The 26,976-nt window shown below is 40.7% G+C and overlaps 1 protein-coding gene across 1 annotated transcript in view; it reads left to right on the top strand.

Annotated features, from left to right (window-relative positions):
* Positions 1-619: 619 nt before the first annotated feature.
* Positions 620-26,976, top strand: part of LOC116984983 (protocadherin Fat 4-like) — a 105,440-nt gene continuing 79,083 nt past the window's right edge. Inside the window, exons 1-20 of the mRNA XM_033039344.1 lie at positions 620-656; positions 896-1,057; positions 1,825-2,005; positions 2,373-2,575; positions 5,553-5,641; positions 6,932-7,039; positions 8,543-8,652; positions 9,543-9,688; positions 13,002-13,184; positions 14,284-14,372; positions 17,444-17,551; positions 17,648-17,757; positions 17,855-18,000; positions 19,195-19,371; positions 20,087-20,175; positions 20,689-20,796; positions 22,224-22,333; positions 23,080-23,225; positions 25,003-25,191; positions 26,480-26,568. Coding sequence (XP_032895235.1) covers positions 620-656; positions 896-1,057; positions 1,825-2,005; positions 2,373-2,575; positions 5,553-5,641; positions 6,932-7,039; positions 8,543-8,652; positions 9,543-9,688; positions 13,002-13,184; positions 14,284-14,372; positions 17,444-17,551; positions 17,648-17,757; positions 17,855-18,000; positions 19,195-19,371; positions 20,087-20,175; positions 20,689-20,796; positions 22,224-22,333; positions 23,080-23,225; positions 25,003-25,191; positions 26,480-26,568 — 2,580 coding nt within the window. The remainder of the gene's footprint in view (positions 657-895; positions 1,058-1,824; positions 2,006-2,372; positions 2,576-5,552; positions 5,642-6,931; positions 7,040-8,542; positions 8,653-9,542; positions 9,689-13,001; positions 13,185-14,283; positions 14,373-17,443; positions 17,552-17,647; positions 17,758-17,854; positions 18,001-19,194; positions 19,372-20,086; positions 20,176-20,688; positions 20,797-22,223; positions 22,334-23,079; positions 23,226-25,002; positions 25,192-26,479; positions 26,569-26,976) is intronic.

Genomic DNA, 26,976 nt, shown 5'->3' with positions numbered 1-26,976 from the left:
AGGCGAAGGTAAGCAAAGCATTGATGTAATCCAATACAATCCAATACAATACGAGCTAATGATCACAGTTCATGCAAAAAAGATTACAATCTGATGTTTTCACCAAGATAGTTCCATACAAATAGTTTGAAAACCATTAAAATTAAGGGACACCCTTTGAAATTGAAATCGCTTTTTCTATTATGTAATCATTTTAAATCTTTCATGATTTTATTTTGTTTTAAATCATCTCATCACCATTTTGGTTCAGTGATGATAAATATAGGTTTTCTTTTAAATATTGGTATTTAACCTGGAACTATGGCAAGCTGTCAACTGTTTTTGCATTGATCTGTAGCAGTTTCTAGGAGATTAAACACAATATACTCAATTCACTGGAGATACACGGAAGCTAAATATTAATTTTACTCTGACGATGCAGAACATTCATTACACGCAAGGCTGTTGTTAAGGCTTTTAATTACCAACTGAAAGGTGGAAATTAAGGAAGTCTCAGGTGTCATTGAATAGACTCAGTTGACTTCCGTCAGTGACGAAAGGAATGTGCTGCAGTGCACTACGAACGCTAACAGGATCAGTGTGAGTTGCTGGCTTTGGTAATTGTTCCAAAACTTTCAACATGAATGTTTTGCCAACAGCAGTACTTATACTACAAGGTATGTATTTTCTTAATCATGAAAGTTTTTCAGAAAGAGTTAAACGCTTCCAAATACTTCTGAAAAAATGTTAATAAATAGTAGGAATAACCATGTAATAATTAGATTAACGGTGATACTGTAGTTAAAGAGGCCAGAGGTATTTGCCAGAGAACATTGGTTGAGAGGCAGGGACCATCTCTTTTCCAAAAGGTTAGTTTTACTCAAAGTAAACATTTGTGATCTTCACTGTTTTGCAGGGATTTTGGAAATCAGTGCTCAGATTGTTACATTCTCGTCTAACCCAGTCACAATACCCGAGGAAGAACCAGTCGGCACGGTGGTTGCTAGAACATATACTAACTTTAGTGCCACAGAATTTGAAATTATTGGAGGCAACTCAAACTTCAATATTGAAAATGGTGAGCGTTTGTTTATGTAAGATGCATCTTTCCATATAGTTTAGCAGCACTGTTTCAAAAAGTTCAAAGGATAGTGGTCAGGGTATCCTTTCTTTCCATTGCCCCTGTGGCTATCATGGTGTACAACTCATCCCCCTGTTGTGGGGTAGACTGACTCCCCTTCCTCTCCCCCCCTCCCCCCACCTCACCCTCCCCAATCTTTGCACATCCCCAATCTTTTCCACTCGTCACTTTAATTTCATGTTTCATGTATTTTGTGTTTTATGACAGTTCCTGAGGGAAATCTGTATTGTACATATTCTGCATTGAAATGTACAAAGCTTTCGAAAATCTTCATTTTAACTACACATTACTGAAAGGTGTCAGTGGAGCACTTAAAATTCTTCCTGGGTTTTCCATACACATGATGTTCTAACGCAAACACCATAAAGAGAGCACTCAGATCATTTGAATGCCGCTTTTGAGCCTCCCTGCTGAGAATGCATCATGTTTATATAATTTAGTAAAAGGGAACACTTTGTTTAAATTGCTGGACTAGCATTCATAATCCTTGACTGTTGATCTCTAGACAAACCCAAGCAAACTTGCACTGCATGCTTAGGACAGTTCTTGTATTTGTATCTGACTCATTCACAGACCCATTTGGGGAGGGGAATCCCCAGTTTTTAAGATTTGTCTTAAAATGGAAACTTGCTATTTTTTTTAAAAAATGGATGTGAGCTGGCAGAGAGCACTGAATAAAAATGTATTTTTGTTCTTTGTTTCAGGAACTGGAATTATTAAAACCATTGTAAATATTGACTATGAGGCTAGTGTACCTAGTCTATTTTATCTTGTGGTAAGAGCTACAACTGCTTCAGTAACAGTCACAGAGACGTTGACAGTGACCATCGCTGACGTTGATGAGTCCCCTATCTGTACCGACAATGCAACAGGTAGCACCAGATTGTAGAAAAAACTCGGCTTCAAATACATAAGTAAACTGTTGTAAAAATGTACATCATTAAAATGTATTTAATCATAGATTCATACAGCACTGAAACATGTCCTTCACCTCATATATCAAGGTAATGGACTCGGACCCCACTGAAACTCAACACTATGCTGTTCCCCTCATTTGCAACAACTGCTTCCAGAGAATCATTTTCCATTCAAATTTATAATTAATTCTCCAGCTCATTCACCTTCCAATCTCCACATCCTATGACTCCATTAATGCTCAAAAATCTGCCAACCTCAGCTTTGAATGTCTTTGACGGCAGAGAACTCCTAAGGTTTGCAATCCCTTGAGTTTTTATATTTCTCTTAATTTCAGTCCTGAATGCTTTTACAGTTCTGGATTCTCCAGTCGGCAGGAATATTTCTTCACGGTTCATCCCATCAGAATCTTGCGCATCACAATGAGACCAGTGGGATCCAATGAGGAAAAAGCCAACCTTATTCAGTCTTTTCTTTTGTCACAAACCCTCAGCTCAGAAATCAATCTAGCTGCTCTGCATCAGTTCCAAGTCAAGTACAGTAAAATCCCAACAATCCACTCTCTGATCATTCAAAATTCCCACCTTCTTCCTAAACACCTTTCCTCCACTCTCTTTAAACTGATAGATTTTAGTTTCCATTGCTTTTTTTAAAACTCGCCCAGTTCCCTACAACAATTATTATATCAAATAGTGAAAGACCTGATTGAGTGGATGTGGAGTGAATGTTTCCACTCGTGGGAGAGTCTCGGACCAGAGGTCATAGCCACAGAATTAAAGGACGTTCCTTTAGGAAGGTGATGAGGAGGAATTTCTTGAGTCAGAGGGTGCTGAATCTGTGGAATTGATTGCCACAGAAGGCTGTGGAGGCCAAGTCAATGGATATTTTTAAGGCAGCAATAGATAGATTCTGGATTAGTACAGGTGTCAGGGGTTATGGGGAGAAGGCGGGAGAATGGGGATAAGAGGGAGAGATAGATCAGCCATGATTGAATAGCGGAGTAGACTTGGCCTAATTCTGCTCCCATCACATGAACTTGTGAACGTATACCACTCTGAAGCATATTAAAAAAAATGAATTAAACATGTTTTGGGGTATTAATAAAAGGAACATCCAACAGTCTGGATTATCTGACAGTCTGGCATCATTAGTAGGCCAGGTGATTGACTCTCACTATACATCCTCTCAGTTACAGAGCCCAACGTGCTCGCAGCACCCCAGTGTGGTCACGCTAAAACTTTGCATAAACTATGGCAATGCTTTCTTGATCACATACCCCAAAGCCCTTACAATAGAAGCCACCTCACCAGTTACCTTTGCCTTGCTTACTGTACCTTTCAGATTACTTTCTGCATTTCATAATCCAGCAGACCAACCCCTCCAACTAATATAGTAGAATGTTAGGGGACATGGGATTGTCTACTTTAACCAGAGGAGTGTGAATGATGTAAACACATTAAAACCAAATTCTGCTGTTTAGAGATACCTGGCTCTCCATGTTCAATAATGATAGAACATTTGCATAAAGGAGCATAAAATGAAATGGCCTCTGTTTGAAGGGAGGATGGAAAGTCTTGATGCAACTAAACATGGTGAAACCACAGGAGGAAGAAGGGTCCAGACCCGAAACAACAACTATCCATGACCCCCAGAAATGCTGCCTGACCCCCTGAGTTACTCTCACACTGTGTGTTCTGGAACAATGTATAGTTTTGGTTCCTCATTTAATGAAGGACAAATTTAAATTGGATGTAGTGGAGCCAATTTCACTGGATTAATTGGGATGAAGGGATGGTTCATGGATGAAAATTGATGAGCTTCTGTAAACTATTCTTTATTCTTTACTCTCTATTGTTTCTAACAGAGAGAATAATTGCATTTGCCCAATTATTACTCAATAAGCCAATTTCCTGCCCACTCTGCCTACGTTCCTTTGCACACTCATTTCAATTTCCTCGCTTCCAGTAGGTGGGACATGGTTCTTTTATTCTGAAAACTGATTTAGGGTATCTATTAGCTTGGGCCGTCAACTCAAGGATTCCCTCCCATAGAACAGTACAGCACAAGAGCAAGACTTTGGCGCTGCATATTCCTTGCATATGCCCATCCAAACGGCTCTTAAGTGCCACTATCGTAGCTGCCTCAATCAACTCTGAGAACACGTTCCAGGCACTCACCACCCTCTATGTAAAATAAGTTGCCTCTCATATCTCTAAACGTTGCCACTTTCACCTTAAAGCAATGCCCTCGTGTGCACGATTTCTGGTCAACCCTCCTTTGGCTCTTACGTTGTTCATTAAAATCTAGTTCTAAGAGCAACATCAGCATGAAGTCCCCTTCAGCCTAGATGGAACTGTTCAAAAATGGTGCAGCAACAGAGAGATTTCGAGCTATATGTGCATAGCCATTGAAAGGCACAGGCCAGGTTGAAAGAATAGTTAAAAAGCTCAGGCTTTATGTATAGACACCGAGAGTACAAGTGGCAGGAGGTTGCAATGATCCTTTGCACACTCGTTCAGTCAGAATCAGCATATCTCACCTGGGCGCCGGGCTTTGGAAAATGTGGAAAGATGCCTATAAAATTTAAATCTTAGACGGGCAAAGCTGATTCCAGAAATGAGGGATGTTATTAAGTGAGTAGAGCATAGAGCTTGGGTTGTTCTCTTTGGAGTAGAGGAGGTTGCGTAGTGATCTGCGGGGATTTGAAATATAGGATGTTACACGTAGAGAAAAACGAGAAAAGCTATTCTCAATGACAGAAGGTTCAAGAACAAAATGAGATGCAAAGGTGGTAATTTTCAAAAGAACCAAAGAGGAGACAGAGATTTTTATACACAGTGAAAGATTAGAAACTGAAATGCATTGAAGAGGCATAGATTCAATCATTCTTTTCAAAAGGGGAACTGGATGAGTACTTGCAAGTAGAAAGATGCATGGGAGAGGGCAGAGAAGTGGGATCATCTGAATTGTTCAGGCACAGAAACTCAAGTTAGGTATATTGTCTTAAACTGGCACAAACTCCTTGGGCACAATGGTTCTCTATGCTGTCACCCTACTGTGCTTCAATGGGTGAACTTCTACCTTGTCCACTTTCCTGGCCATTCTCAATATCCCTCGATTCCCCATTCTGTCCAAAAATCTACTTACATCAGTCCTGAATACTTAGCGGGTGAGCTCCTGTAAGCCTCTGGGATGGAGAATTCTGCAGAGCTACAACTATCTAAATAAACAATTATCCGTGTGGGTTTTCTAGTTTCTTCCTAAATACAAAGACATTCCAGTCGGAAGAAACAACTGAAAATCACCACCTGCTATAAGTGGGAGGTGGGAGAGTAGATGGTCATGGGAGAGAGAATTACTACAGGGATATGTCTGGGCCAGGGGGGTGGGGAATGGGATAACTCAGAGACCCAGCATTGACCTGAAGAGCTGTTTGACCACATTCTGTGTCAGAAGAGAATATGAAGAAAATAGAATATTATTAGTACTTTTGAAACTTTCTATTATTTTTGCCTAGACCTCAATGTGTCAGTTCCTGAGACCACCATCATTAATGTATTTGTTCATCGTTTCTCTGCTTCAGACCCTGAAAGTCAAACATTAACTGTGAGTATGAAATTTAAAATCTGATCTCCAAAGGAAAGCAAATTAAAATTGGTTGCAATGTTTAAACACTTGCTCTGGCCATTGTATTGCCACATACTCCTTAAAGTCCGCTCCGTTCCCGGCCACAGGCAAACGAGCCACAGCTGGATCTGATTAATGGTTATGGCACCAATTAATCTGATCCTTGTCCAGGAATCCAACCAGAGGGGGGAGAAGAGGAAGCTCCTAGGATGAATCCAAGTTTGCCTCTGCCTCCCCACTGTTAACAAGGGAATGCACCCTTGTCCCTTGTGTGGACTGTGACCTTCTAGATGCTTTTGTTTACTGTTGGGAATAAAGCCCATTGAGCGAGTGCACTTTACTGTGATTGCCAGTGTGGTCATTGCTGATCTGGCATCACACCATTTATACCTTGACTTTAACACATTTTAATGGCTGAGTTTTGTATTCAGTGAATCAAGGAATTAGGTTCCTAGTGTCACCCTATGGTCTTCAAACTCACCCTCCATCTCATAGGACTGAATCATCTTCAACCAAATCATCCCTTGGGAACATTTACTTTCTTAGAACTTAATATCCTTCAGCATTCATCATTAATTTACCCTCAGTCGACCACACATTCATACAACCTGCAGGATAGCCTACTATCTTGAATCTTGTGTACAATTTTATCTTCTAGGGGTGGGGGATGAGCAGAGTCCTTAAAGTTGTATTGAATCTAAATTAAGGAAGATTTAAATCATAAAATAATTGGCATGCATTAAAAAAGATCAACCGTGCACATCATCTCACATCCTAACCATCACCAAGGATCACCCATTGACTCAACCCTTAACCGAGGAGGTTCCCCAGGAAAGTCCATCTTTTGCCCACTCCTCACTAGATTTGATCCACCCACAAACGCTACACATCTCCAGACTCCCATGATGGCTTCATTGTTCAAAAAATGTCCAGCCACCAAAAGCCTCATTTCACCACCGCTTCCTCTCAGAATAGTTTACCGTCAACTTCAACTTTGAAAGAAAGCACCAACCATCCTACCCTTCACCATCAGCCAGGCTTGGCCAGGTAGCATGCTCAATATTACAGAAGAGAATAACTCTCCCTTTGTCAATGAAGACTACAAGGATCACACATCTCAGTTATTGATGCATGTGGCCCATCTGTTCCAATATTTATTAACCCACAAAGTACCAGCCTTTGTGTTTTTATGTCATTGTGCAATTAAGGTTTATTCCAACAGTAACTGTTCTAATTCTCTGTGCATGTGCCCTTTAAACTATTTTACAGTACAATATTCTCTCATTGTCCACGTCTGGAACTACCACGTTCTTTACCAGTAATTCAGTGGGTGTCATTTCAACAATAAGCGCTCTGGATTATGAAGCTGCCAACAGGGTAGGATGATTAATATCTATTTACATTCAGTAATTTGTATGTAAAGGTAATGTAAGCAACTGTACAGCTTCTATCATTTTTGTGCATATTGTGATTCATATACATTTCTTCACACTGCAAAAACGCACGAGGAAATCATGGATTTTAGAAAAAAGTTAAAAGTACTAATAAATACAAGGAAAAGTCATAGAGTTATTGGGGGAAAAAAATGTAGTTTAGGGATTGGGAACATTTGGGAACTCCACCTGGGATCATCACCAAACTGATAAGAAAAATGGAAATGGAAACTAGTGAGAAACATTAAAACAATACACGAGCTCCTCTGGAGACGTTAAAGGGCAAATCACTATCGTGGGAACGAATTGACCTATTTTTAGTTTATGTTCTAGTTCTATGTTCTCCTATTCTATGAACGTGTCGCTTCTTCCTGTCAGCCATTGCTTTGTCTGCTCCCCGCTCCACCGCAGCATCCTTCTACTTCCCCCATCGCTCTGTCCACCATGTCTCTCACCCCCTTCACCACCAGCTCCTCCCCTTCTCCCTTGGAGTCATCGACATATTCCACGTTGGAAGATTTCAGCGACTGGGGGAGGAGAAGGTGGAGTGGGGAGCGGACATAGCGACAGGCCGTCAGGAAGAAGCGGCAGCTGGTGAGAAGGGAGGGAGCCCCAGGGTGACCGAGCATGTCTTGTCAGCAACCTGACGAAAGTGCTGTCTGCCAGGTGCTACAATGTGAGCCGCAACAACAGCTGCTTCAACCGACCATGCGATAGCTGGAGAAGGGCTTGCTGGCGCAGACCAGCGGCATTGGCGCCTAGTTTTATGGTGAAATGACACAAAGTGCTGGAGTAACTCAGCACACTGAATCAGTCTGAGGAAGGACCCCAAAATCATCTATCCATGTTCTCCAGAGATGCTGCCTGACCCATTGAGTTACTCCAGCACTTTGTGTCCTTTTGTCCATTAGCAGTTCTTTGTTTTCAACTACATACAATGATCATACCGTACTCGCTTATACCGGACAGTCGGCAATAATGGACACCATCTCTCCCCCTATGGTCCATTATAATGAGGATTTACTGCATTTCAATTATTTGGCAGAGAGGACCAAGTGCGATAGTTACAACTTTACTAATTACACAAAATTGTGTTGAATGTGAAGGGATAAGAGACTTCAAGGGGATCTAGATAACTCAGAAAGTGGGAAAGAATATTGAACCCAAAAGGACCCAAAATTCTGGAGTAACTCGGCAGGTCAGGCAACATCTCAGGAGAGCATGGATTGGTGATATTTCAGGCCGGGACCCTTCTTCAGAGATTAGTTTCACCATTTAACTACATACCCATTTAACTACTCCACCCAAACGATCCCAACCCTGAGCTGTTGATGTCAATAATAGTTCCAGCTATTTTTAGTTTAGTTTTGAGATACAGCATTAAAACAGGCCCTATTTTCACGCTATTATCCCACAATAAAAGTATGTCATCTTTTTCTCTCTGCAGACAAAGCAGTATGATGTGGTAATCCGTGCGGATGATCCAGCGGGAAACAGCTGTACTGGCACTCTAACAATCCACATCACTGACGTCAATGACGAGGATCCAGTCATAAGGTTGGTTTAAATTACTTTATGTAGAACCCACAAATTGTGTGTACAAAGTGAAGAAGATGGTTATAAAATTCACATTTTGGGAGAAAATTGAATTCATACTTCAAATGGACTGTTCTAGAGCAACAGCAGACATTTTTCCTTTCCCACTACATAGCTTTAACATTCTTCTGTTAAAATAGTTGATAAGTAGGTTGGTTAGATCTACTCATAACAGGCACTAAACCATCAAACACTTATCCATTTGCATTCTCTCATGTCTCATTTAAATCTTTCAAGAGATATGTTTCACCCTTACCATTTTTCTCAAAGCGGAGACATTAAGGTAATAGCACAGTCAACTAGGATTTCACCATTTTGTTATTTTTTTCAAATTCCTGGGTGAAAGTGATCAAACTTGAAAAATAAAATGGAGAAAACAAAAGTGAATCAAGATGAAGGATGTATAAAGATTTGAAATTCAGTGTAGGAGGTATCACAATGTGTTTATAGTATGAGACAAAGCAAAACTTGCAAGACACAACATCTTGGCCAAAAACTACGCACCTCTGGTGCAAATTTTGTCCATGTTCTCCTAAACGCTGTGAATTGTAATCTACTTTTAGATCATTAATAATCCTTATCATGCCATAGGCTTTAGCAGCTGTTCATAACTGGGGGAAAAATAATTGAGATAAGATACAATACAACAGAGTATAGACTTGGTGAGTGATAACACACACCACCCTAGCTACTTTTTATTCATTGAAAATTCTCCAGTTATTTCACACCGTGAAATGTTGGACCACATCGAAAGGATGGGAATTTACAGAAAATATGCTTTTATATTATTGGAACAAAATATTAGAACAAAGTTACCTATATAATAAATAATGAATTGTCATCCCTTCTAGTAATTGCCCTTCGAGTCCAGTCTTGGTGGATGAAGAACAACCTGCCCTGACACAGGTGTTACATTTAACAGCCACCGACAATGATGACAATGATGTTTTGACTTTCTCCTTTGTAACAACTGTATCTCAGTTCCAAATTAACCAAAGTAAGCAGGTTAACTTCTTCATGTCATTGTTTTAAAATGGGTTCAATATACTAGCGTGTCATCTTATAGCTACTTATTTGCTTTGTTTTACTCCCGCCGATAGCCTGCAGATATGTAGTAAAATATGAAGCAAGGAGAATATTATAACTTGGTCTGAAATTGTATTTTACGCCTCAAATTAATGTTTCTGCAAACCTCTTCACTCCATGTGAAGCATAGCAGTATAATCAGTGCAATAAACTTGATAAGTCTAAGCTGACAGCAATTGTATAAAAGGATTCTTTTATACAGGTAGGTAAAGGTTAATGTTAGTCAGAAGGGTGAGAATAATCAATCAGTATTCGGTAAATAACTAAATCTGAGATACAATGTGATTCAATTGTAGCTTATTTGCAAACCAGTTATATTGAAACATTGGAGGCATGGTGCAATTTCTTCTGATTCCATTCTGATTATGAAGTTCGTTTTCATAAGTTCATAAGACGTAGGAGCAGAATTAGGCCGGTCCACCCATCAAGTCTGCTCTGCCATTCAATCATGGCTGACCTATCTTTCCCTCTCAAACCCATTCTCCTGCTTTCTCCCCATAACCCTTGACAACCCTACTAATCAAGATCCTATCAATCTCTGGTTTAAAAATACACAAAGAATTGGCCTCCACAGCCTTCTGTGGCAATAAATTCCACAGACACCTTTTTCTGCCTCTTCTCCCATTGAAAGGATGCCCTTTTATTCTGAAGCTGTGCCCTCTCCCACTAGTTGAGAGTTAACTCATGTACACACAGATTACCATAAACATCCTGTTGCTAATACAGCAGAAATTAATTATCTTCTATTGGGTGTTTAGGGCGACAGAAAGAAGATAAAATGATTGGAATTGAAAAATTATTCTGAAAGCAAACTGAAAATGTAGTAAAAGACCACAAGAAAGGAAAATGCAAAAACAATGTAGTGCAGGGTTTAGAAATAGAGTCATACAGCATGGAAATAGGCCCTTTGGCCTCACTTGCCCACACCAACCAACATCCCACCTGCCTGCATTTGGCACATATCCCTCTAAAACTGTCCTATCCAATAGTCCCTGCCCCAACTACCTCCTCTGGCAGCTTATTCCATACACCCATGACCCTTTGTGTGAAAAAGTTACCCCTCAGATTTCTATTAAATCTTTCTTCTTTAACCTTAAACCTATGACCTCTGGTTCTCGATTCCCCTGCTCTGGGCAAGAGACTCTGTGTGTCTACCTGATCTATTCCTGTCATGATTTTGTACAACTTTATAAGATCAGCCCTCATCCTCCTGCGCTCCAAGGAATAGAGTCCCAGCCTCTTCCCATAGCTCAGACTCTCGAGTCCTGGCAACATCCTCGTAAATCTAATTAATATTTGGAGTAGATCTGCAGATTTGAGCCCCGATGGTCTAAATCAAACACCTCTGTACACATCGCACCAATGTAGACAAAATATCATGACCTTACTCGAGGATAAATGATGAACAACAACAACAACTCATATTTGAAGTTCTCCGTTAAGAAAGTGTCTTGCTGCTGGTTTATCTTTGCATTTTGCTGATCATCACTCGGGGATACTGCAGTCTTGACCAACAATATCAAATGGAGATAAGATTTTGGTGACACGAAACAGCACAGTCTATTGCATGTTAATTGTGAGCTATAGTTTTCCATTGACCCATAAGCGCTGAAGTGACACTCATCCAGCACTCACTGAAGAGTTGCAATCTCAGCCTGTACTGCTTGGTGACAATATAATAATAATAATAATAATGGATGGGATTTATATAGCGCCTTTCTAGAATACTCAAGGCGCTTTACATCGCATTATTCATTCACTCCTCAGTCACACTCGGTGGTGGTAAGCTACTTCTGTAGCCACAGCTGCCCTGGTGCAGACTGACGGAAGCGTGGCTGCTAATCTGCGCCTACGGCCCCTCCGACCACCACCAATCACTCACACACATTCACACACAGGCAAAGGTGGGTGAAGTGTCTTGCCCAAGGACACAACGACAGTATGCACTCCAAGCGGGATTCGAACCGGCTACCTTCCGGTCGCCAGCCGAACACTTAGCCCATTGCACCATCTGTCGTCCTAGACAATAGACAAGCCTGACCCTATGCAAGCTATATTTCACTTGCCAATTGTTTATGTATGGGTCCGAAAGCATCATTGGCACTTGTGTGAGCTAATGGTGTCAACGCGGAAATTATATATCCACCAAAATATTGTTTTTCAACAACGTGGGCAAGGTGGAAGTTTTGAATTCCCTGTTAACACTATCTCCAGGGTTATTTTGTGGTTTATTTTAGTTGACTGGAGTCTTAGCAACTCAAAATTAAACCACATGGAAGTTAACAAGGTCCCTCAATGTTCATAATAAATCAATGCAATATATTATCTAATAGGAAATCTATGTGATTTTTGTTTAAAATTAAATTAGATTTCAATCCCTATTATTTTAGGGTTTTATTGCCTATGTTATTCAAATACATCCTATGATTACATTCCAACACATCCTCGTGGATTATGGCTCTGCCAATAGCTGATCCAGAAGAAAGTGGAAATATATTACCAACGCAACATTCAGGATGACCTCCCAGCATTAGCACTTAAAAAACAGCCAGTCATTCTACTCATCTGAAATGTTTATTTTTGCACTAAAGGTTAAGTACAGATGAATCATTGTTTTACTGCCTTTTGACATGTGGACCAGGCAACATGAAACTACAATAATTTCACAAAATAGTTTCAACCATATTATAGACAACTGCTTCAAAAAACAACCAATATAAAAGCAAATTGCAGTTTCTTTCCACAAACAAATGTTCCATTGACTCCATCTACAATTCACACTGCCTCAGCAAGGCCACCCTCAATCAAGGGTGAATCTCACCCCAGACATCCCCTCTTCTACTCTCTACCATCAGGCAAGTGGTACAGAAGTGTGAAAATCCATGCTTCCAGTTTCTTCCCAGCTGTTATCCTATCACAAACTAGAGAGTGATCCTGACCTACAATCTACCTCATTGGAGACCCTCAGTCTATATTTTATTGGACTTTATCTTGCACTAAAAGTTATTCCCTTTATCCTGTATCTGTACACAATGGATGGCTTGATTGCAATCACGTATAGTATTTTCGTTGACTAAATAGCATGCAACAAAAAAGCTTTTCACTGTACCTCAGTACACGTGACAATAATAAATCTAAACCTAGATCACTCTCACTCAACTAAACTAAACTCTCCAAATGTGTTCCCAATAAGCCACATTATCCAATTTGTGTCTCACCTTTAGCTGGAAACGATGCCTGGATTACCACAAATTCCGTGCTGGACTACGATGATGCTCCCAAAAGCTATACAATTACAGTGATCGTCACTGACCTTGCATCTCACCTTGCCACATGCATCTTGACAGTGTCTTTAAATGCTGTTAATGAAGTTCCTGATTGTGAGACTCAGTTTGTAGCAGGAACTGGTGAGTATTAAACTGTCATAATGCACAGTGAATAATTCAAGGTTAACGATGCTTGGTTCGACATACCTAAAGGGAGGTGTGATAGTTCTGGATGTTTTCACTTATATCTATGGATGTAAAGTTGGTGGGTGTACAGTCAGGGGAGGCTGGTGCTGGACTCACATATTAAACAAAGCAAAAGTCAAGTGGCCTGCCTTCTATGTAGCGCAGTTATGAATCAAATCTTCTAATCTCACAATTTCCTGTTAACTTAATGGTTCAATGGTATTTTACTGGCACGTGTACCTATGTACAGTGAAATTCATTTTTTTGTATACCGTTTTGTATATATTAGGCACGATCATATTAAGTACAGAGTGCAAAACAGTAGACCACACTGAGTCATGACACAAGAGTCGCCACGTTTCAGGTGCCATCTTTTACCCTTCAAGTCCGAAATTTAAAAAAATGTTAGAGTCTGAACTTGGTCGTAAAAGCCCGTTATCCCAGCAGCAGCACTGGGTTGGAGTTGCAGGGATTGTCTTGACCAGGTGATGTGTCAATATCCTCTGCCGCTGCTCCACCACTCTGTGCCACTCTAGCCCACGTGCATTCCACACACTCGGCCACTAGGAGCAGCGTCCGATCTCATGGAGCTCCAGGCTGATTCAGGTCCTCCAGCAGCCACTCCATCGACACCACCATTTGACCAAATGAAGATTCAAAGTACCTTGTAAAACCAAAGTCAAAGCCTCCAGAGGCTGGATTCATATCTCACACAAGGGAACATGGTCATGGTTGTAGTCATGATCATATTGAATTACGGAGGAGACTGAACAGGTTTATTGAGTTTCTTTTGTATATCTACAGTATGATCTATCCATCCCCATTCGATACAGAGTCTACCATATCAAGGCATTAAGCTCAAGAAGAAACAAAATCAGTTCGCAAAACCTTCAGCCAAATGGTTGAGGAGAATTGCCATCCATTAGTTTCCACTATATGATCTTAATTACAATATTTTAACATTGAATATATTGAATCATTATATATTTTTTTAAAGTTGTGATGAGCTAAATCAATAGAATCTAACATATTGATAATGCATATTTCCATCCAGGTCCAACAGTCACTATTCCAGAGACTAGTGCAACGAGTGTCTCAGTCTACAAGTTAAGTGCATCTGATCCTGATGGAGATGATTTATTAGTAAGTATTTACTAATAGTAGACTATCTCTCCTTTTGATGTGGTTTAAAATGTATACTGCAAGACTAAAAGCTATGTTTTGAACCATTTTAATATTTGATGTATGGTGTGCCTAGATAGGGAATTCCAGATTAATGTAATCCAAAATGTTCACCATTGTCCAGCTTGCAGCTACAATGGTTATTCATGCTAATAATGGATGAGTGCGAGTAAGAGTGACCTAAAGGTTTAGGCTTATTATTGTCACGTGTACCAAGGTACAGTGACAAGCTTTTTTTTGCATGCTATTCAATCAGATCAGTTAATCCAATGCATAAATACAATCATGTCAGCCTCAAGGATTATAAGTAGAGAGAAGGGGAAGATACAGAGTGCGGAATATTATTCTCAACATTGTATCACACCAGTCCAGAGACAAAGTCTAATGTCCACAATGGGGTAGAGGTGGGTCGAACAATATCCTAGTTTATGGAAAGACCATTTAGAGCCTGATAACAAATGGGAAGAAGCTGTTCCTGACTAGTGGTGTGATTTTATCATTGGTAATATTAATACCAAGAAACTTGAAGTTCTCAACCCGTTCCCCTTTGGCACCATTGATGCCGATTAGAGCATGTACTCCATCATGCTTCCTGAAGTTGATAACTAAAGGGCCTGTCCCACTTGGCGATTTTTTTCGGCGATTGCCGGCGTCATATCAGTGTCGCCAAAAGATTTTGAACATTTCAAAATCCAGCGACGACAATAAAAATGTCACGACACTTGAAAAAACACCGCGCATCATACGTCATCATGCCGCCTCACCGCTGCATCACGCCGCGTCACGCCGCGTCACACCGCAAATTTTTCGGTGACATGATACGTCAGTCAATGATGCCGGGTGTCGCCGAAAAAGTCGGCAAGTGGGACAGGCCCTTCACTCCTTCGTCTTGCTGGCATTGAGGGAAGATGTTGTCCTAACACCGTGTAACTAAGTTATCTATCTCTTTCCTGTGCTTTGTCTCGTCATTGTTCATGATTCGGCCCACCACAATGGTGTCATCTGCAAACGTGTAGATGGAATTAGATATGAATTTGGCCACACAATGCTGAGTGTGCAGGGAGCATGGTAGGGGATTGAGAACACATTCTTGTAGAGCACTGGTATCGAGATTTATTTTGTAAGAGGGGTGTCACCTATCCTCACTGATTATGTCAGAAAGTCAAGAATCCATTGGCAAAGTAGTCTATTCGTCAACATTCTGATCTGGAAAACTATCCTCCGCACTAATATGAGTAATTTGGCTCATTCCCCAATTCCTCCTCTCATTCCTAACCTGTTCATCTTCTTTTCCCCCTTCTTCCTCTACCCAGGCTTCCTACCTTGTATACCTTCCAATCTACATTTCCATTTTCCTCCCCATCCTACATATCCTTCTGGAATCTCCTCCTATTCAGGTTTGGTTTATTACTATTGCCACATGCACCGAGATACAGTGACAAAGTCAAAGTCAACGTCAAAGTCAATTTTATTCGTCACATGCTCCCGAAGGTGTAGTGAAATGAATTTGCCAGCAGCGATACACTTAAAAATAACACCCAATACAAAATAAAATTGAACACAAACATCCACCACTGCATTCTTCACTGTGGTGGAAGGCAACAAATTTCAACCAGTCCTCCTCCTTGATCACCCATTGTCGGGGCCATAAACCCTCCGTAGTCGCCAGTACGGACAGCCCGATGTACTTTTGTTTGTGTGCTATCCAATGAAACCAGCTTTTGTTTGCTTGCTATCCAATGAAACCAAATTCTATTATACCTTAGTACTATTAAGCCATACACAAGTACAACGGGTCGTGCAAAGCAAAAAATACCGGAGTTCAGAATAAGTTGTTACGCCATTATAATGCTAAAGACAAATCCCAAGGTCTGCAATGAGATAAATTAGAAGATGAGGACTGCAATGCACAAAGGGGAAGGACCATCCAATACTCTAACAACAGAAAATAAGCCATTCCTGAATCTCTTCGTCCATGGTTTCAAGCTTGCGTATCTTCTGCCTGACGGGGGATGGAAAGACTGGGATGAAAACGATCCTTGATTATGTTGGCTGTTTCCCCGAGCAGAGTAAAGTGTAGAAAGGGTCGATGTTTGGGAGGCTGGTCTGTGTGATAGGCCGGGCTACATCAGCAACTCTGCAATTTCTTGCAGTCTCAGGCTATTCCAAAACCAAGCTGTGATGCACCCTGATAGCATACTGTCCACAGTGTGTCTGTAGGTTGGTAAGATTCATTGGATACTTGCCAAACTTCCTTTATCTTCTGAGAATGTAGGGGCGTTGGTGTTTAAAAAAAAAAATGTAGCTTGAATATGGTTGGTCCAGGACCAATTGATGCCTGGAAACCTGAAGCTCTCAACCATTTCCACATCAGCGGCATTGATTTTGATTGGGGCATGTACTCACTTCCTGAAGTCTAAAACTAGCTCCTTTGTCTTGCTGACATTGAGGAGAGGTTGTTGTATTTCTACTAAGCTCTCTATCTCCTTCTTTTACCCCATCTCATCATTGATCAAGACCAAGCACGCTGCTGTGGTGTCAACTACAAACTTGTAAATGGTCTAGAAGTTGGCTGCACGGTTTGAGACTGGGAATGCATCTTTGTGGGGCATTGGTGTTGAGAATTATCATGGAGGATGTTTTGTCTTCTCTTATCTTTATCAGGGCTGCTCCAAATCTCCCCATCCTCTCTGATCTCTGTTATCATTTGACTCAAATTATTGTCCTGTGCAAATTTTAGATGGGTTATCTAGGTCGGCATGGACATGTTGGGTGGAAGGGCCTGTTTCTGTGCGGTATGACTGTGACTTCTAAACATCAATGCAGAATGATCTGATTGCTGTTTCTGATCCTCGCTCTTCCCCAATAAAAGCCCAACAGATTGAGTGTAGTGTGCAGGCATTGCCCATGCATGTTGACAATGCAACAATGTGCTTGTTGAACATTACACGTAAAGAAACCCAACCTTCTCCACCAATACCAGAGAACGAAGCTTTCACTGACATGAACCTAAAAAATTTTTTTCTTCCAAGTATTCCATTCTGCCGAGATCCTCGACCAATACCACTGCTCGATTCAGTGTGGATAATTTGGGTCTCATTTCCACAACAACTGCTTTGGATTTTGAAAATGGCGACACGGTAGGGAAACAATATTCTCACCCAGATTTTGGCTCTAGCCATTTTAAAGATCTGCAATTTTTAATTCTATTCCTCTTTTCCATTCTTTCACTCCAGGTTTTCTATGCAGTGGTATCCATTGTTGAGAATGTGACAGCAAGCCTCAGCTGCACTGGCACAGTGACCATCATAGTTAGTGACGTAGATGATGAAACTCCAACCATCAGGTACATTAAATATCACTCCTGTTTTGACAGACAACATTGGCTCCCTCTTATATTGATCTCTCTTTGGTTCATTCATTGAATGGTTCCCTCATTTCAGCTCCTGCCCATCAAGCACTGTGACCATGAATGAAGAAGCGGCTGCAGGAACCGAACTAATTTCTTTATCTGCCTCTGATGATGATGATAATGACAACCTGACTTTTAGCTTTTTGGCCAATGAACCTGTCTTTGAAATCAACCAAGGTAGGAATAACAAGACCCAAAACTTCACCTATTCTCTTTCTGTTGTCTGACCCGCAGAGTTACTCCAGCTTTTTGTGTCTATCTAAGGTAGGAATATCATTTAGTGTTATCTTTTGACTACTCGCCTGTTGCTGTGCTGCAACTTTTATACTGCAATGCCTGTATTGCAAAAGCGGAAAGCTGATACTGCTGGTAGAGTTGCTGCTCCAGAGGGCCACGTTCAACCCTGACCTTTGGTGCTGTCTGTGCAGAGTTTGCACGCTTTGCCCGTGACTGTGTACATTTTCTTTGGGCACTCCAGTTTCTTTGGGCACTCCAGTTTGCTCCCACATTCCCAGATTTTGGTAGTTGAAGAGAATGTGGGATGAATTCTTTGGGCTGAGGGGACTATCACCATGCTGTATCTCTCCCTCCCTCAGAATCTAATTTGAGTCAAAAGGGATGAAAATACTTCGACACACTACACGCTGTAAATAATGAGCATCAGAAGAGACTGTCAGCTCACTGTGAAGAATATGGTAGAACGTCTGATCTTAGTTTGCAGTTTGGAATGTGCTCACAATGCACTAAAGACTGGTGTATTCTTATTAGAAACATAAAAACATAGAAAATAGGTGCAGGAGTAGGCCATTCGGCCCTTCGAGCCTGCACCGCCATTCGATATGATCATGGCTGATCATCCAACTCAGTATCCTGTACCTGCCTTCTCTCCATACCCCCTGATCCCTTTAGCCACAAGGACCACATCTAACTTAAATATAGCCAATGAACTGGCCTCAACCACCTTCTGCGGGAGAGAATTCCAGAGATTCACCACTCTCTGTGTGAAAAAAGTTTTCCTCATCTCGGTCCTAAAAGATTTCCCCCTTATCCTTAAACTGTGACCCCTTGTTCTGGACTTCCCCAACATCGGGAACAATCTTCCTGCATCTAGCCTGTCCAACCCCTTAAGAATTTTGTAAGTTTCTATAAGATCCCCCCTCAATCTTCTAAATTCTAGCGAGTACAAACCGAGTCTATTCAGTCTTTCTTCATATGAAATTATTCATTATTGAAGAACATCTTTTGTCTCTATCCTCACTCATTGTCCATTGTTCGTCAATGCACGTGTTTACCATCAGCTGAAGATGTATAATAAGGAAATAAGATGTCAACAAACATTGTTTGATTGCAACACATGCATTTGTATTACAGCTGGAAACACTGCAAGAATCTCAAACACGTTACAGCTGGATTATGAAAACACATCTGTAGTTACATTCTATACATTAACTGTAGTTGTCACTGACCCAGGAGGTAATACAGCAATATGTAACATGAACATTTCATTGAATCCCATCAATGAAGCTCCTGAATGTGTTACTAATTCAGGTAAGCAGATACAGGTGAACATGTTTTAACTATTATCATAATTAGAGCCGAGTTTTGATTATCATGAAGATGATATTTTTTATAGCAATTTCATCATTTTGTTCTTCGTGCTCCAACTAGAAAGGATAAAAATCCACCTGTTGGCAGAATTTGTTGGGCCGAAGGGCCTGTTTCTATGCTGCATCTCTGAACTAAACAAAATGAAATTAAATATACAAGCCATAGTCTTGATACTTTATGCCTCGGAATCTTCCAAACTCGAGCTGAAGCATTTTTTACTCAATGATTAACACTTGTTATACTTATTTTAATCAATGTCTGCTGCAACTATTTCACTGAGTTTCATTGTTAGAGCATTTTTGCAGCTACGTTGTTCACACGTCATTGTAACTCATGGAAAGTTTTAAAGTGCCCACAGTGGGAATGTATTCATTGACAAGGCATCAGGGTGCAATCACTGAGTAGATAGAATTACATTCCCTTTCTTATATCATATTGAAATGCATAAGACACTAATATAACTTTAGGGGATGGGGTTAACTGGACATCAGTAGTATTTATGGGGTAGGAAATTGCAACCTTCACGTGATCCACCCTGTTTCGACAAATGCAATCAACCTGGCGTGCACAAACAGAAGATCAAACAGAACAAGTTGTCTTACATACGCAAGAAGAAGAAGAAGTAGTATTTATCAAACTTAATTGTTTTATCCAGGTCAAAACGTGACTATCGCTGAGACCATCTCTACGGGAGAATTTGTTCACAGTTTCTCCGCGTCGGATCCTGACAATGACGCATTAACGGTGAGTTTTAAACTTTCTTTGACTTGATGTGATACCTGGATCCAATTTCCACCCTCAGAGCCAGAGATACTCTACTCATTGTTAACCCCTGCCTTCCCACCACTGGGGCAGTCTGACCTCAGATGCTCCTCTATATACACCCAACCGTCACCAGAAACAATTTGTCTATATCCACCCGGAGATCCTTTGTCCTCCATTGAAGCCGAACCCTACATCATCACATGGAGATCTTTGCCTCATCCCAACCCAAAGACCGTGTAACTTTAATTACTTCCCAGCCATGCAATGGTAACTTCCACATGTCACTAGCTCGCTCAACAGCTCACGGTAGGACTCACCCACCTACTTCATGTAAGGCATGTGATTTATTTATTTCTATGTTTGTTAACCCACAGACTACCATCCACTGTATTTTTTATCTGGATTTAATCATCTGAAGTTGCTTATTCAAACCGTACCTGTTGCACTTTTCACGTCAATCTCTCCGCATGTGCGTGTTTAACTATTTTACAGTACTCTATTCTCGGCACGTCCACATCTGGAACTCTCACACTGTTTGCCATTAACACGGTGGGTGTCATTTCGACAACAAGCGCTCTGGATTATGAATCTACCAGCCAGGTAGGGCGATTAAAATGTATTCAGTTACTTTGCACCCAGTATGTAATGGTATTGAACAATTATACTAGGAGTTGATCAGACTCATATATTCCTACATTAGAGGTAAGAGCATTGGGTTACATGGTTCAATAAAATTGAAATGCTAATTAGAAAACTGATGAAGGGAGTGGATCTGATCAGCAGCCTATTTGTCTTGGATTTAAACTGTCTCTCTTGAAATGCAGGGTTCACCTCATAGCTTGTTAATCTATACTTTTCGCACCAGTGATGAATGAATGAATACGTTTATTGGCCAAGTATTCACATGCAAGGAATTTGCCTTGGTGCTCCGCTCGCAAGTGACAACATGACATGCAGTGACAGTTAGGAATGACTCATGAAACATTAATAATAAAACATTATTGATTAAACATGTGAAACATAAAGTACCAGCGCAAAACGAGGCTGCAGATGTCGTGGTTTACAAGACTCAGATTCTAAGATATAAATGACACAGACACGGAGAATTCTTCAAGAAGACGAGAAGCCTTTAATTTGCACAAATCTGGGCCTGGAACATTCAGAGATAGTACAGCTCGGCCACTCTCCAAATGTTCTCTGATCCATCCTTCCATACAGCATTTTATTGTAATCTCAGTTCTTATCTTTGGCTGCTTAGCACTCATGTTTTTACTAACTTTAACCTCGTACTGTCCTTGTCTTTTATCTCCAATTTCTGAGTTACCATAATGTAATAGACTAAAGCAAAAATAAACTAAGCAATAACATGTTTTTGGGCCTTCTGAGCACACAAAAAAGCTGACATCTGCGAGCTTTACTAAATGTTTTAAGCATATTGGTAAGATTTAAGAAGTAATGTGTTTCTTCTATATACATTCTATATAACTTCTATACAGATATTTGGTTATTGAGTAGAGCTACTACTCGTGGAATAAGCTGTTTTTATGCCTGGCTGTGGCAGCTTTGACAGTCCAGAGTCGTCTTCCAGAGGGAATTCATTCAAAGAGTTTGTGGCCAGCGTGAGAGCGGTCAGAGATGATCTGAAGAAAGGTCTCGACCTAAGAATTTGTCTGTCCCTGTTCACTTCTCTCCACAGATGCTGCCTGAATCACTGAGTTCCTCCAGCACTTTGTTTTTTTTATTCAAGATTCCAACATCTGCAGTCTCGTGTCTCTAGTTAAGGTCCACGTGATTAATAGCTGTGATGTTTAAAAGCAAAATACATTTAGGTTATCATGCATCAGTGTTTTAACAATAACAGAATGTTGGCAATGTGACCGATATGTACGGGAAATGTTTGAAGGAGCCAGTGACTGATGGTGCTTAACTATTATGCTCTTGTTGACTGTGTCTGTATTTCCTAATACTTAACCATTGGTCAATTTTTACCAAGTTACCAAATTCTTTGGCATTTTCTATCTCTGCAGCTGATGCGGTATGATGCCGTGATTTCTGTATCTGACCCAGCAGGTGAAACTTGTACTGGCACAGTAACCATTCACATTACTGACGTCAATGATGAAGCTCCAGTTATAAGGTTTGTTATTAGACTCGTTTGGGGAAATCAATTGGTCACATGAACTGGTGAGATATAGAAGTTCTTCACTACATGGGACGAGGAATTTAGTTAGAGTTACAGCGTGGAAGCAGGACTCATGGCCCACTGGATCTACGGCAACCAATGATCCCCGCACACTAACACGATCCTACACTCCAGGGACAATTTACAAATTTTAGCTAAGTCAATTAACCTACAAACCTGTACGCCTTTGGAGTGTGGGAGGAAACTGGAGCAGCTGGGTAAAACCCAGGCTGTCACAGGGAGAACATACAAACCTCCGTACAGACAGCACCCATAGTCAGGATCGAACCCGGGTATCTGGCACTGTAAGGCAGCAACTCTACCACTGTGCCACTGTGCTTAAAGACAAGAATCACGATGTTGGTACATGTAACATTCTCAAATGAAAAACGTGCATTTTCTGATTAATTTGCTTTTTTTTAAATTTCATGTCATTTGGCCTGAACAGCCTAAAACAGCTTTAGGAGTCTTACTTAAATGTTTATGCAGCCACCCTTGCTCTCACCATTTACCCCACTCCTCACACTCAGATGTCATGGGAATCAGATAATCCACTGCTATTTTTCTCTTCTAAATATTTCTATAATTATATCCAATAAACTGTGAAACAAATGTTCAAAGAGAAGGGATTCATGAAAATAGTTCTTTACAACTGAATAAGATGCAGCTGCAAATTGATTATATACCATCACCATTTCTAGTAACTGCACTTCGAATCCAGTCTCAGTGGATGAAGAGCTTCCTGTCATGAGTCAGGTGTTAGCTTTAACAGCGTCTGACAATGATGCCAATGACAATTTGACCTTCTCCTTCGCAACTCCTGTATCTCAGTTCCAAATGTATCAAGGTAAGAGGATTGACATTCTTCATGTAGATATTTCAGAGAGAGGAGCATTTCTCTCTCTTTACAATAAGCAGGAATATTTAATGTTGTCATTGCTTTCTGCTCCATGTTATACACTATGCCCATTGATTGATTGTCTGCTGAATTATTATACCTGATATCCTGTGAAATAAAGGATATCTTACTCTGTTCAAACCAACATAAAGGAGATGTTAGGAATCTGGAGCAATTTTCAGAGTGCTCTCATGCAAGTATTTCCAGAAATTCCCTCTATTTCATCATTTATCTTACGTCAGGAATGTTTAGGTTTATCATTGTCATGTGTAGAGCTACAGTAAAAAGATTTGCTTTACATGTTATTCAATCAAATCAGGTAATCCTCTACATAAATGTAATCAACCAAATTCAAGTACAATAGATAGAATGAAGAGAAAGATACAGAGTGCAGATTATAGTTGAGAGCAATGTAGCGCACAGTTCCAGAGACAAAATCCAATGTGCACAATGAGGTAGAGGAAAATCGGTTTGTACCCTAGTTCATGGAAGGATTGTTCTGACGCTTGATAAAAGAGGGTAAATAGAATCTGTTCCGGAAACTGGTGGTGCGTGCTTTCAAACTCTTGTTTCTTCTGCCTGATGGGACTGGGAGATAAGGGAATGATGGGGGGTGGGACAAGTCTTTGACTATGTTTGACACAAAAAGTTGGAATAACTCAGTGGGATAGGCAGCATCTCTGGAGAGACATGGGAGACGTTTCGGGTTGAGACCCTTCACTATGTTGGCTGCTTTTCCAAGGCAGTGTGAAGTGTAAGAGGAGTCTAGTCTGTGTGATGGACACGGCTACATTTACAGATCTGTGTAATTATTTCCAGCGTTCTTGGGCAGAGCTATTCCCAAGCCAAGCTCTGATGCAACCATTGCCACCTACTGAAATTGTTTAGACTGGGAGGGGGGGAGGGGGGGGGGGTCCAGATATTTATTTCCTGGGATCAATGTGTCAGTAGCAGATTTGCTCTTATCACTTGCTGGGAGAACAGACAGCCTGGTATTTGACTTGACAGAGTGCATGTGTTTTCCATTGAATCATATGTAGACAAGCATTAGAATGAAGGCATTCTCATGCTAAATGGAAGGAGCTGTAACTATGACAGAGAATCAAGGCAATTAGATGAGTACAACACAGAAATTACCCGCATCAGACTGAACACATATCTTAAGACATTTTTTTCAAGTGATATGTCAACTGATTTTGCACACGCATGAAAACTGTCTATATTCTTCAACAAAGGTGTGAAATGTTTTAGTGGAATTGGTTGTCTTCAGATTGTTATCATATAATAATGTGGACACTCTGAAAAGCAAATGAATGAATGCTTTGTGCCTTGCATCTCGAGAGCTTATTGCCTTGATCACTTGTGCTTGTTTGGTTGAAGATCATGGTTTTGACTATCTGCTTTCCGTAACGCTATTTTTGAATTGTCCTATACGCAGCAAGACTAAATAACCAATGCTGAGTAACATGCTTCAATAATCCCTCAGATAAGAGGTCCCTCCGGTTTCTATGCTGCTCGCCAAATAGTTGTTCAAATGAGATGACAACAAAGATGTGCGGATGCCTGTGCTAATTTCACTGAGTGATTTATGCCCAGATACACCAAAACTATTCAGCATGATGCACATTGACTGGGAGGGACGGTGGTTGAGGTCCACACTCAAGTCTAAGTTTCATATCGAAACAGTTAAGTGATCTGTATGAACAAACTTGTGACTCACTTTCAGATGGAAATAATGCCTGGATTGTCACCAATTCCTTATTGGACTATGACGATGCCTCTGCTAGCAAAAGCTACCTACTAACGATAATCGTCAGCGACTTGGGCTCCAACAGCGCAACATGCAGCCTGACAGTGACCATAAATGCTGTTAATGAAGCTCCTGACTGTGAGGCTCAGTTTGTAGCAGGAACAGGTGAGTGCAACACAATTGAGTAAAGCAAGGTATAAATTAATACATTGACAGAGATTAGCAAACAATAAAATGCCCCCTGGGTGGATTGCTGGGATCAGATTAAGATTGTTAGATTTTGAATCATATTTTATTGTGTTTAAATTATCTTTGATGGACACACTGCCCATGCAATAATCAGACTGCCAAGTGGTTTTGAAATACTAAATAATGCATGTGGAAAATATGAATCCTTTCCACCCATTGAACTACTGAAAATGAAAAGCCCACCATCCAGACACAAAGTGACACAACGGATCAGGCAGCATCTCTGGAGAAAATGGGTAGGCAAAGTTTTGGGTCAGGATCCTTCTTCAGTCTGAAGAAGTGTCCCATCCCTGAACATCACCTCAGATGGCACAGTGGCAAGGCGGTGGTTGCTGCCTTATAGCGCCAGACATTAGAACTTAACCTTGACTATGGGTGCTGACTGTACAGAGTTTGTACATTCTTCCTGTGACCGCAAGTGTTTTCTCTGGGCGTTTTGGTTTCATCACATATTCCTAAGATGTGCAGCTTTGTAGGTTAATTGGCTTCTGTAAATTGTTCCCAGTGTGTAGGATAGAACTAGTGTATGGGTGATCATTAGTCAGCGTGGATTTGGTGGGTCGAAGGGCCTGTTTCCACTATGTATCTCAAACCTAAACTAAACTAAACTAATTCACCGATCCATGTTCCCCAGAGATGCTGCCTGACCCATTGAATTACAGCACATTGTGTCGTGTATGTAAGCCAGCATCTGCAGTTCCTTGTGAGTACAGCCAGATATATTACTTTTTTCTGGAGGTGATTTGATTACAAAGGATTTGTGGACATCTAATTAAGCTTCTCCGAAGATTCTGGTCACCAAATGTACTTCAATGACATTTTAATTCTGGATTGTGAAACCCATCTGGCTTTATTGGCTGGAAGGCCGATTCCCTGGTATTTTCCTGACTGATTTGCAGATCAATTCCAAAGTATTCATCCAGAAGAGTATGTGTATAGGACGATCAGGGAGAGTTCATTCTCTTACCACAACCTATAACGGCTGACCTAGCGACCCTTACCACGATGCCTCCTCTTCCCTGTCATCGCTTCATGCTCCACGGGGCAATTGCAATTGTTTTCTTGTTGCAGTAGAATTAATGCCAGGATAACATGAAAAACTCTGCTCAAGCTGTTTCACTCTTGAATCATCAAAAAGTCTGAAACTCAAACTATTCTACTGCCAGATTAATCTATTGATAAAATATGTTTCTACTATCCTCAGGACCGGCTGTGACTATTCCAGAAACCACTATTAATGGGGCATCGGTCTATAAACTAACTGCATCTGATCCAGACAAAGATATTTTACATGTAAGTCATTCCAAAAACAATTGACTAAATTCCAATTTGTCTGGCAGTATCAATGTTGCAAAAATGTTTGAAACCTTTAACAGCAGTAGCCAATGCTATCTTACAAAGGGAATCCCAAATTAATGGGTGCTGAGAGATCACATCCAGAGGAAGCAATATGTCTGTAACCAGTGTTAGTACATTCATTCACATTTCTGAGCTATTTATCGGTGTCTCTTTGATATTCGTTTCTTCCAACAGAATATAAGATTTGAGACCACACCTGGAGTATTGTGTGCAGTTTTGGTCTCCAAATTTAAGGAAGGACATTCTTGCTATTGAGGGAGTGCAGCGTAGGTTCACAAGTTTAATTCCCGGGATGCGGGACTGTCATATGTTGATAAAATGGAGTGGCTGGGCTTGTATAAT

The sequence above is a fragment of the Amblyraja radiata genome, chromosome 21 (genome assembly GCF_010909765.2).
Source record: "Amblyraja radiata isolate CabotCenter1 chromosome 21, sAmbRad1.1.pri, whole genome shotgun sequence".
NCBI classification, from domain to species: domain Eukaryota; kingdom Metazoa; phylum Chordata; class Chondrichthyes; order Rajiformes; family Rajidae; genus Amblyraja; species Amblyraja radiata.
The sequence above is the reverse complement of the archived record's forward strand: the minus strand, read 5'-3'. Positions and strand labels throughout refer to the sequence as shown.